This window comes from Echinops telfairi, unplaced genomic scaffold (genome assembly GCF_000313985.2).
Source record: "Echinops telfairi isolate 266 unplaced genomic scaffold, ASM31398v2 ScPeMD7_31;HRSCAF=116, whole genome shotgun sequence".
Taxonomy (NCBI): domain Eukaryota; kingdom Metazoa; phylum Chordata; class Mammalia; order Afrosoricida; family Tenrecidae; genus Echinops; species Echinops telfairi.
The window spans coordinates 58,822,076-58,834,895 of record NW_022103928.1 but is presented as its reverse complement, the minus strand read 5'-3'; the positions used below and the strand labels follow the sequence as shown (position 1 = coordinate 58,834,895).

General features: G+C 45.6%; 1 protein-coding gene across 3 annotated transcripts in view; it reads right to left on the bottom strand.

Moving 5' to 3' along the window:
- The window catches only part of MPP7 (MAGUK p55 scaffold protein 7), a 151,186-nt gene that overhangs the window by 13,620 nt on the left and 124,746 nt on the right, over window positions 1-12,820 (bottom strand). For all 3 annotated transcript variants that reach the window (XM_045289877.1, XM_045289878.1, XM_004702270.4), the window contains 2 exons: window positions 11,907-12,077; window positions 526-606 (listed from right to left, as the gene is read on the bottom strand). In XM_045289877.1, the coding sequence (XP_045145812.1) occupies window positions 526-606; window positions 11,907-12,077 (252 nt within the window). The remainder of the gene's footprint in view (window positions 1-525; window positions 607-11,906; window positions 12,078-12,820) is intronic.

The window sequence follows — 12,820 nt, the reverse complement described above, 5'->3', positions numbered from 1 at the left end:
GCCACCGAGTCAATGACTACTTATAAGTGGCACTTGGAACACACACACACACACACACACTGCCACCGAGCCAATGACTACTTATAGGGAGAGACACACACACACACACACACACACACACTGCCACCGAGTCAATGACTACTTATAGGGAGCCTGCAGGGAGAAGAGAACTGACTCCGCCAGCCTCTGGGACTCTTTATGGAGTAGAAAGCGCCATCTCTCTCCCGTGGAGCGGTGGGTGGTTTCAAACTGGAACCTCACCGTTGGCAACCCAACGCATCAGCATGCTGCCGCAGGGCGCGCTCAAACACACCATGAAAATCCGAGAGAACGGAAAAGCTCTGATGAGCAAATCACCTGTCCACGATCTGTGCCACCAGAACCTCGTGTCTTGGTGGCCTCTATAAAACATACAGCGCAGGCTCCCGGCGTGGTCTGCCCAGGAGAAGGCCAGGCACAGTGCTTGGCCCCAGTTAAGCTATGTAAGGGCGTGGGGACATTCTTAGCACTAGTGGCAGCACTTACGTGGCACGGTCACCCCGTAGTGTTGCGTGTCGCTGATCAGCAGCTTTCGTTTCAGTTCATTCAACCCTACTCCTACAGGGCCTGGAAAACAGACAGGATAAATTAAGTTCATTACTGCACTCTCCAGAGCAACTCTACAATCGACATTAATCCAGAGAGAGAGAACATGGCTCCAACTGCGTCTCCCAAGAGATGCGTGCTACTCAAGTTGGAGAGAAGAAAACGCTGGGATTCTTTAGCTTGCTTTTTGACTCCTGTAAGCTTCAATCGCCACCTTTCCTGCCAAAAAAAGAGTTAGAAATACTTGTGTTTTAAATGACACACAGTCAAAAGTACAGCAATACAGGATCAAGTAATGGTATACACACACACACACACACACACACACACTATTCACCCCATTGCTATTAAGTCAGTTACACACACACACACACACTGTTCACCCCACTGCTATTGAGTCAGTTCCGATGCATACACTCTATCGGACAAAGCAGAACTTGTCGGCAGAGCCTAGGAGATTGTAAATCTTGACAGCAGCAGACAGCCTCATCTTCCTCTTGTAGACTGGCTTCTGAGTTTGAACTGGCAACCTTGTGATTAGTAGCCCAACACTTAACCACCAGGGCTGCTGCCCTAATGGTGTCCATGAGAGCTTAAAAGTTATGTGTGGTTAAAAAAAACTGGATTGTGCGGTTCAGATAGTGGTTAAGGTGAATGCTGAATGTTTTTGATTCTGTAATCAAAGTTTAATTTGTTGAAATTAATTTCAACAAATTAAAAAAGTTTCAATTCACTGAAGTTAATTTTATTTGGGATGCAAACAAACTTGTTGTTCAGTGCCATCGAGTCGGGCCCGGCCCCCGGAGACTCTGCACAGCAGACCCAAACCCTGCACGGTCCTGCGCCACCTTCACAACCGTCCCTCTGCCAGAGCCCCTGACGCAGCCACTGTGTCCATCCATCCCGTTGAGAGCCTTCCTCTTTCCTGCTGCCCCTCCACTTTACTCAGCATGACGGCCTTCTCCATGACTGGTCTCTCCTGACAACTTGTCCTAAGTAGATAAGACACAGTCTTGCCGTCCTTGCCCCTAAGGAGCACTCTGGTCCTCCTTCGTCCAGCACTGACTGCTGTGTCCATGGTCCTTAGCAGTCCATGGTCCTTCCAATACTCTTCTCCAGCGCCACCATTCAAATGCATCTGACTCGACTCGATTTTGCTCCTCATGTGATAGCTTCATAATCCAGCTAGATGTCTGACTAGAGGCAAATGGTTTTATTGAAAAATCTGAGGTTAGATGACTTTAGACCACTGTCTTTAAACCTGGAAAGGTTAACACAGGGGCATCATTTCCCAGTTACCCTTACAGCAAAACTGCCCAGCAAAATGACACACAGGATTTTCTGATGGGCCCTTGAATCAATTCTGCCATCCACACTTGAGAAACTAGTGTTTCCCTGCTTTTAAACTTGACCTTAAGACCACAATTTAGAGCCTCGTCTTTCTCCTGCAGAGCAACTGGTGGTTTTGAACTGCTGACCTTGTGGTTAGCAAACAAGTTACTCAGTAGTTTGTTTTTGATTGTGCTTGCTAATGAAGTCAAGCAGAGGTGGCAGCACATGGTCTATGGAGAAGGCAGCACAGAGCTAAATCACAGACAAAAGGCTCTAGAATAAGCGTAACGATGGTGACACAATGAGGTCTGGTTGTGTGCGAGCATGTGCTTCCTGGTTCCCATGCATCGTCACCCTGCCAGAGCGTATTTCTAGCTCTATTTTACAGATAAGACAATGGAGACGAGGAGAGCCTAGCTCAGTTTTCTAAAGTCACACACCTGGCATTCAGCCTGGCTGCCTCAAGAACCTGCACTGCTTCCAGTCTACCTAACACGGAACTGAAAGCAAGTCGGTGAAATCTAACCCAGGTAACCCTGCGACTGGCTAACTTCTAGGGATCTTTCACCCCCTTTTCAAGCTTCCCCCGACTTTGAACAGTGATGTCTGTCTGTCTGTGCAACAGGCAGGGGCTCGGGTCACATCAAGGGTTGGCAGTCAAATTTTGTGATCTCTGGGTTCATCCTGGGAAAAGCCCGAGGCGTCCAAAGTGCGCTGGGCATGTCTGTCTAGGTCCCTGCTCGGCTCTTCAAATGACCGTGCTTTCATTAAAGCCTTGAAGGCGAAGTGAAACTTGGATGGCTCACCCCGGCAGCATGTGGCAGTCTTCTGTACGTATTGTTGGGTACCACACAGTCACCTCTGTCTCACAGTCACCCTACGAACGAGAGGACAGAATCCTGTCCAGTCTGCACCATCGTTCCGATGTCTGAGCCCATCGTTGCAGCCTCTCTGTCAATCTTTCTCGTTCAGGGCCTTCCTCTCTGTTGCTGCCCTTCTACTTGACCAAACACGATGCCTGTCTTCAGGGACTGGTCTTTCTCGGGATTCAATCCAAAGTGGGTACGAGATGCTGCCTCACTCTCCTCCCTTCTAAGGAGCATCCTTGGCTGTTCTTCCAAGACAGATGTGTTCATTCCTCCGGCAGTCTGCGGCATCTTGCCTGTCCTCACGAACACGGATTTCAAATGCCTCAGTTCATCATGTCTTCCACAGTCCTGGCCCAGGTTTCCCAGGCACATGAAGCAAGTGAAGAGATGAAGGCCTGGGAAACCCAATGGGGCCAGTGCCCTCTGTCCGCGAAGGCCCGTGAGCTAGAAGGGACAACTTTACGGCAGTGGGCTAGATCCATGCCGTTCAGAGATGTTGTGGGTTTCCCTGGATCTCCTTGCAGATTTTCCCATTTTCACCCTACAGAAATGTGTTTATGAGGGAGATCCAAGTTTACAAGAACAAAACCAAAGGTTTATATCAAAATGCTAGCACAGGACACTTTCAAAATGAACTTATAGCTGACGCATGAGTCTTTTCCTTCCGAAAACATGGGTTCAAAAAAAGGGTCTATATATTTTTAATAGCAAAAGTTGTTTTCTGTTACAGATCAGGCACCTGATGTTCTGTGGAATGAAAACCATCCAACAGGGTTTTCCCAGGGGTATGTATATGCAGGTCAGCAGAAAGGAAAAATAGATCGATATTCTGAATCAGAAATGAATAGATCCAAGCTGAGAAGTTAAAAAGGATCCACGGGTGGGAGATGTACCGAGGAAATACAACCAAGGCCCGGAGTGGGAGCCGCAGAACTGTAAATACCCTAACAAGCTGCTGGAGAGCTGGTGTGATGCTCGGACGCTTTAAACCTACCGTAAGTGGGTGGTCCTACTCCATGGCTTTGCATTTTCAGCTTCGATCTTCTTGGGCATCAGTGCATGTCTTGAATGAATTATCATCACGCAATCATGCATCCTTCTCGAAAGTATTCATTCAAGGTCGACACGAACCCACAGAAAAGTAGATGACGGAAGCTCCAAGTACAATGTCATTGAACATGGCCACAAGAAGTCGTGCCTGGGTAGCACCAACAGTGCACTGCTCTACTAGTGGCCAAAAGGTTGGTAGTTCAAACCTACCCGGAGGTAGCTCGGAGACAGGCCTGGTGAAATGTTTCAGAAAGTCCCAGTTTTAAACACCCTACGACGAAGCGCTGTTCTACTCTGCACTCAAGGGGCTGCCATGAGGTAGATGTGACCGGATGGCAACTAACAAAGACGACAATGGTGACAAAATCATTGTTTTGGAATTAGAGCGACGCATTTTCAAAAATGAAATAAGGTTGCTGATGAAGTAATTTTTATTTGTAAAGGTCCTGTGCAGGACTGAAGGCGCAGTTCTGCTGAAGGTTAATAGGCATCGCATTAAATTCAATCATTTAAACGAAGATGGGCTGGCACCTTACACATGAAAGGTCTACCATGCTAAAAGTTACAGTGCCAACAGTCTCTCTGGAAAGAAATGAGAGAGAGATGGGAAGGTGGGCAACAGCTATGCATTCATACAGTAAGTCACAACGCACGGATGATAAAAATCCATACTTCGAAAGAAACTTTAAAGTTTCATCTAGTAAGAAATGATATTTGTATCTACACTACATCAAGGGGACGTATGTTTTGCTCTGATCAAGTACTCATCCATCTTGTGTTATCAGTCGCTGTGCATCTTGTCAGGGGTATAAAAGGATGTAAGATAGTGAAAGCTACTGACAGACACAGCTTTTATTAGGTCTTCTTTTGCCTCCAGCAAACCTGCATTGTTTAACATGAAAATCCCCCCACATTTTCCCCCAGACACTTTTATGATATTGGCCAGACTTTTAGTATCCAGAGAAAAAAAGATCAGAATTACTGAAGTCTGCAATAAATATCCAAACTGCCCTTACTTGAAAAAACACACACGGCTCATGTGATTTATTGCAAGACAAATCGAACAAAATCTCTAGGTATCCTTTGGATCAGACAGATGTTATAAAATGTCTACATATCATACTGTAGCACTACTACTTTTGGCTGCTCTAGACATAAAATACAAACAGCCATGCTATTATATGTGACCTGTGATCTTGTAACAATCACATTAGTGGGCAGGTGAGTTTTTGTGTTGCAAAGTGACAAACCTATAAAGCTAAATTTAAAGTTCTCTTGGATTTGGAATATATATATAATTTAAATAGAGCAACCGAACAGTTCCTAACAAGCCCTGACTGAAGTTCAGATGATCATTCCTTCTGTTCCCCTCACAATGGAAGACAAATGCTGTCAATGAGGACAAGGCTCTTTGGAAAGAGCATCTTCTTTTCCAAATCGGCTGCGTCCCTTCGATGTTCACAAGGGGGCTTCGGAAAGACGTGGAACGTGCCCCTGTCTTTAATGTCACTTTTCCACCAACACGTTGGAGTCTCATACACATTGACTTAAGAACAGCATGCAAAAAATTTTTTTACTGTCAAAGTAAAACTATACCTGAGTCTCCACTAGCTAAGTAGAGGGGGCCTGGAGAATGCCTTATTTCCCAGTCTCTGCCCTATTGAAATGCCATCGCGTCCTTGTCCAAACTCCTACTTCTCACACTTCGTGCTACACCTTTCCCTTCTTCTTTGGCACTTACCACCTCTTCACAACTAGACAACTGGCATTTTTACTTATTCCTGACTTATTAGATTTGTGTCTATCTACATAGCTTTATGTATTTTGTGTGTCTCCTCTCAGTAGCTCACCAGCGCCAGGAGAGTAGAAATGTTCGTGTTTTTATGACTACCCCCATGTGCTTACAACAGAGCCAGGCACCGAGCTGGGTCTCCCTAAACATCAGCTGGCTGGATCAATGAAAAATATGGAGATTTAGGCCCACAAATAGAGCCCAAGAATAAAAAATGAATACGGTCAGTCCGTGGGTAGCAGAGTTGCACCGACCTAAAGACTAGTGGTTCAGACCCACTCTATGGTGCTGTGCACCTGGAGCCACCTGCTGGCAATCTGCTTGTCATCATGAAAGTGAAGCGAACCACGCCCACTGCCACCGAGTCAATTCAGACTCACGTCGACTCTGCATCTCGGTCCCGAGACGGTACATGTTTCCTTTTTGCGTGCTGAGGGCACACTGTCGTGTCCTGCCAGTTCTGACTCACAGCAACTCTCTGGGCAGAGTGGGGCTGCCTCGCCAGGTTCCCAAGGCTCTGCAAATTTGCTGCAAGAGCCTGCCATGCCTGTCCTTCTCCGATCGCCAGTGGGTTTGAATGGCTGACCTTTCAGTTAACAGCGGATCACTCAACTGGGATGCTACTAGAGTGCCCTTTCTTTTGGGTATATAAGTCTTATTTTAAAAATAAACAAAGACAAAGGCTTATGTCTACTGGCTCCGAGCACTCTGACCCAGCGGCCTTCAGACAGCAAGCAAGAGTCAACGTAAGGGAAGGCAGAGCAGCACTTAGTGATCAAGCTGAAACCACGATGTGCACAGAAAGCTGGGTCATTTGTGTCCCTTCGTGTCTCATAACCAGACAGAGCAAGTGACAGCCACCTGACCAGCACGATGACTTTTTGCGCCTTTTCATTGGCTTCCGCTATGAAAGTGTCTTCGTAGCTTTTTAAACACCCAAACCTTTCTCTTCGCCTGCATTATGTGCGTCCCCCACCCCACACGCATTTAATTTCATCAGTTTGAGCTCTAAAAAGCCAGGTTTCACTGAGAGATCAAGTTTATCCTGCAGAAAGGAGTGCTGCCTGCTGACATTCGGGCTTACCATCCCTTTGGAGGACCAGTGCAAACACTGAAGGGAATGCTATCAAGTCGGGCACGGAGACGTTTGGGGGTTCAAACGCGGCTCTGGAATAACACCTTGAAGAAAGGATAAGACGAGGGAATGGTTCTGAGGAAGACCCACGCCCTCGATTGTCACATTCCATCATGCTGATGAAGCGGTTCGTTTTTAAGGAATAAAATCAAATAATGATATAAGTACAGAGAGAAATACTTTTTCCACTGACTCAATACTTATCTAGCAGTTTCAGGGCAAACACCGTCCTTCCCTGTGGCTTTGAAAACATAACGGAGAAGGAACATGGTGCTCACAGCTTTTCAACTTCCTCACAAAATGCCACTTACACGTGTCGTACAAACCGAGAAGGTATTTGCTAAGGGCTCCACATTTTTTCTTTTACAATCATTACACAAAATCCATTCAGTAAACAACTTGAACCAAACCAAACCAAGCCACATTCACTGCCACTGCGTCAATTCTTATTTCTAGCAACCAGAAATGCCCCTTTGGGTCTCTGAGACTGTAAATCTTCATAGGAAGGAGTGGAAAGCCTAATTTTTCCCAAGGAGCAGCTGGTGGTTTTGAACTGGTGACCTCGTGGGTGGCAGGCAATAGGCTACCAGGGCTCCAAAATGTGAGTCCATATTGCTTGGCCCTCTCTTCTGGAAGAGGACTTACTCCACAATCTCATTTTACTTGAATGAGTTTTGAACACGGGCGGGGAGGGGGGGGGGCAGAGTCAGCACAAACTTACTTGGATTTGAGTATTTCATATTTATCTTAATAGTCTTTTTAGTTTATGTGGATGAAAGCTAATGAAAAAAAATCCTTACTGTTCTTGTTGTTAGGTACCTTCATTATGACTTTGATGCATAGTGACCCCACAGGACAGAACAGGGCGGCCCTATAATCTTTGGGAAACTAGAAATGGCATTGGGTGGGTTCATGCTGCCAACCTTTGGTCAGGAACCAAACACTTCACTACTGCAACCTGCCCCAAATCAAACTACAATCTACGGAAAAAACTAAAACCTACTGCCATCAAGTCGATCCCAAATCATCGCGGCCCTATAGAGCAGTGGTTCTCAACCTGTGGGTCACGACCCCTTTGGGGGGAGGGGCGAACGACCCTTTCACAGGGGTCACCAGATTCATAACAGGAGCAAAATTACAGTGATGAAGTAGCAACAAAAATAATTTTATGGTTGGGGTGTCACCACCACCTGAGGAACTGTATGAAAGGGTCGCGATGTGAGGAAGGTTGAGAACCATTGCTGTAGAGGGTTTCCTAAGCTGTAGATCTTTATGAGCACACAGCCTCAACTTTCTCCCCTGGAGCGGCTGGTGGGTTTGAACTACTGAACTGTTAGCAGCCCAATGCTTACCGATACCAGGGTCCCAGGGCTGTACACCCACCACCAGGGCTCCTTAAAAACCGTTCTAGGTGCCATGGATTGTTCTAAAGTCTTTACAAATATTCTTTCATTTCATCCTCAAAACAAACATAGACTCTCATTAGAGTCGAGTCGATTCCCATTTGAACTCTCAAAAACAGAAAAGCAGACTTGCTGTCACTGAGTTGATGTAGAATCGTAGCGGCACTGTAGGGCAGGTTAGAACTCCTGTGGAATGCCCTGTGTTTTTCCTGAGGAGCAGCCGGTGGTTTCGAACAGTTGAAACCTGCAGGAAGCCTTCCAATGCGTAACCACCCCGTCACAGAAGAGAGTAAAACTGCCTTGGTATCAGAGAGCATGGTCAAGTGAACGATGGCAGATGTAAGTAGGCCAAAAGAAATAGTTTATGGTTGGGAGTGGGAAAGGGTCACAGGCTTGAGGGTAGACAAGTACTTTATCTTGGGAGAAGGGAAAAGCCAGACACAAGCAGAGGGAGGCTGGCAAAAAATGATGGGGGTGGGGAAAGGCACTGGGAGGCACATACTAGGTGAAGGGCAACAAATGGAGGCAAACATGGGCATACACACCACTCTGCAGCAGTTGTGATCTATGAGTAGGTCACTGTAGAGACACCCAGGATGAGCAGCTGGGAGAGAATGTGAGCGTGCCCTGACTACATATAGATGTGACAGAGGATATTTGATATGTATAATGACCCTTGCTGCAAATACATCCTAAATGCACTGGACCACACAGGGGACCAGGTGATGATACTTCTTAGACATAACACCTTGAGGGGATGAGTTGCTGGGCCAGGGGCACTGGGGACACGAAGGACAATTGGCATAACATAGTTCACAAAGACCATGTTCTACATCCGACTTTGGTGAGCAGTACCTGGGGTCTTAAATGCTCAGGGGTGGCCATCAAAGGTCTATTGGTATCTCCCATCCGGAGGAAAGGAGAATGATGAAAACCAAAGACATATGGAAATGTTCAGTCCAACAGACCATGCAAAATAATCAGTTTCTTCAACCCATAAACTAGACGAACTAAATGGGGCCACTGTCAACTGGTCTGAAAAGGATCACAATGGAAGGTTCTGGGTAGATGGGAGAAAAATGTGGACTAAGACTCCAAATCTTTAAAGAGGCTAGAATTATTGGTCAGCTAGAGATTGGTGGGACTCTCAAACCTATGGTCCTTCATCACCTTTCTGGTCTGAATGTGAACTCACTCTAGTCTTAGAAGGATCAATCATTTGTGATCAAAAGGAGAGCATTTACCTAAAGGCGAACTTCAGAGGATCCCAGTCAATACTCGCCAGAGCAGGAGGTGGGAAACTGTCTCTGTGGACTACACTGTGCCACTTGACCTTCGTGTCTCCCATGACCTCGGTATTGAAGCCCCTGGGCTTGGTGACTCATCCCTCCTCAAGGTGCTTGGTTATGGCTAAGCAGGTTGTATAACTTTGCACCCTATCGGCTCTATCTATTACATTCATGGATGTACTTTCAGTACATACACCACATGCCTGCCTCAGTCCCAGTCACCTTCTCCCACCTGTCCAGGTGACTCCTGAGTTAACGTCATTAATGCTACGGCATGATCGTGTGTGCAGTATCTGCCTTGGCTGCCTTTAACTTCTACTTCTCCCAGCAGCTTTCTTGGCCTTGATCATTTTTAAAATTATTATTAAAAGATCATTTTATTGGGGGCTCTTACAGCTCTTATAACAATCCATACATCAACTGTATCAAGCATATCTGTACATATGTTGCCATCATTATTTTTTAGACAGTTACTTTCTATTGAGCCCTTGGTGTCAGCTCCTCTTTTTTCCCTCCCCACCCTACCCGCATGACCCCTTCATAAATTATAGATTATTCTCCTATCTTACTCCGACTGCTGTCTCCCTTCCCCATGGTTTCTGGTGTTCATTTTGTACTGACATGCCCCTCATCGCATATTGCTTTTCCCTTTGCCCAAGTTAATACCTATGTATCCTCTATAATTCAGGGGTCGCCAAACTTTTGAAATGGAAGAGCCAATCCTAACCCTCAAAACAATTTGAAAATTATTTGAAAGCCATAAACACATTTTACAAACAAATGAAATCGCCATTAACTGAATAAGATCCTTTAGAATTTTTCAATTTGACTTCGAAGCCACACGTCCATACCAAGGGAGCCACACATGGCTCGAGAGCCGCGCTTTGCCGACCGTGACTCCAGTTAGTGATTCGCCCGCTTCTTCCTTCTGATCCACACCTGGGAATATTCGGGGGTGGGGTTTTTTTTGGGGGGGGTGTACCTTTTCTTGACTTTTTGTAACAGATTTCTCAAACACGTCATGCCAGTGTGATTGGTGAGTTTCACTCAGCATCGGGACCTACAGGGGACCCACGTGACGGCACCCAGTTTCCTGCTTTTAACTGGGAACAGGTGGAGCGGTTCTCTAACACTCATTTTAGGGACAACATGTGAGTTTTCCTCTCGGAGAGGTTTCTAGCTCACGGTCTCCAGCGTTCTCAGGTTTGACTGGATTAGCATTTAACCCAAACCAGACGCACTGCCATGGAGTCAATGCTGACTCGTAGTGACCCACTGTGGGTTTCCAAGACTGTAGCTTTACTGGAGTTGAAAGCCCAGTCTTTCTCCCGTAGAGCTGCTGGTGGTTTTGAACTGCTGACCATGCGGATCACAGCCCGGTGTGTAACCACTACACCACCAGGGCTCCTTTCTTTCTAACACGGGTAACCTCATATTAGAGTGAAAAGACTTGATAGTAACTTGGTTCAACTAAGTTCTTTAGCAAACAAACAAATAAGCAAAAAACTATGGGGGATATTCATCCATGTATGGCTGAGGGAAGAAGAATTCACTATATGTGAATTAGGAGAAATGCATAACTCATACACGTTTTAAAGTATGTGAATCTCAATTTTTAAAGAATGAAAACAAGTTTAGTATCTGATGCCATCAACAGTAACTTCCAACGTGAGAGGCAACCTGGCTTTCCAGCTTCTGTGTGAATTAACAGCAAGAGTTGCAAGCTTTCGAAGGAGTCCGCCTCACAGCAGGGGCGATTCTTTGGCTTACCGTTTACTCTCTTCCCCCCAAGTGTCATCTCCAGTTTATAAAGCACAAGTACCAAGGCGTACCCTGCCCTTATTCCTATAAGCCTTTCAGAAAGTCGTCCGCTTTATTCCTGGGAGTGCAGATACCTGTTCCCGCATTTCAAATGCGTCACGGAGGAGGGCTGGGAGGACGAACGTTGAGGTAGTGGCTGCTCCTGGGGGTGACGCCGGGCTCCATGGGTGCAGGAATGGGATGGAATCAGCCGGTGTTTGTGGAAATACCCACCTGTATGAACTAACTTTGTGAGAGTTACTGTGTTAGCTGACTCCCCAGCTTTAAACAGACCCACGTCCCTAAACTAGGAGCCAGTGGTGTGTGTCCCTGAAGGTCTAAGCACTCCAGGTATGCTTACTCCATGATTCAGCTTCAATGTTCCAAACTGAAAGAAAAGCCTCCCTGTACTGGTGGCTGTGATCGCCTCTCCTTCAGAGGTTCCACTAACATGCTGAGATCATTCTTCAAAGACTTGTTAAATGTCATATAAGTTAAAAAATTTAAAATGAAGTAGGCTTCATTTTAGAAACAAAAATTGGTTCAAGATAAAGGAATCTTTCAACTAGAAAAGTTTAAAGATAATGCACTTTGGTGTTCATTTGTTACTATTTTACTGATTTCCCCAGCATTGCACCCAAAAGCACTTACCAACCAAGACCACAAGTCTGTATTTCTCATTGGTCTGCCGCTGGTATGGGGTCACTTCCTCGTAGGTGGGCACATCAGCTGTGTCATACTGGTCACTCTTCTTGCATTCATACATGGACTTATTGGTCTTCTTATCCTTCCTACTAAGACGGAAGCTTCTTCGAAAACCAGCTGCAAATAAAAAAACACGGACATGGGCATTTTCACTAATAAGAAATATAATAACTGCAGCAAACAATAATAATAAACTCCTTGAAGCTGGACAGGATTTTATTTACCATGGCATTATTAACAAGTATATCTAGTAAGAGAGAGAGAGAGAGAAATAAAGGATACCACATACTTTCATTACAACAGTATTTTGTAAGACAGTCAACTACCATTTGTGTAGTTTATAATAATACAACTCATATTTGGTTCTAAGTCAGAAGGAGCTCTTTTCAGACATCAGTAACTAAAATAATCTACTTAAGGAAAAGAAGGAAGTAAGAAATTATAAACTGGTGATCACATTGGGTAAGAAAAAGTCTGAACATTTTAAGTACACATCACAAAATCCTTCACTCCTGTCCCCCAACACAAGGATATCTTTCACCATCTTCTAAGCATCCCTGGTTAACAAGCCGTGGAGTACATGCATCTACTGTCCAGTGAGAACAGACTCAGTCATCCCCGGTTAACACGCCGTGGAGTACATGCATCTATCTACTGTCCAGTGAGAACAGACTCAGTCATCCCTGGTTAACACGCCATGGAGTACATGCATCTATCTACTGTCCAGTAAGAACAGACTCAGTGATCCCCGGTTAACACCGCCGTGGAGTACATGCATCTACTGTCCAGTAAGAACAGACTCAGTCATCCCCGGTTAACACGCCGTGGAGTACATGCATCTACTGTCCAGTGAGAACAGA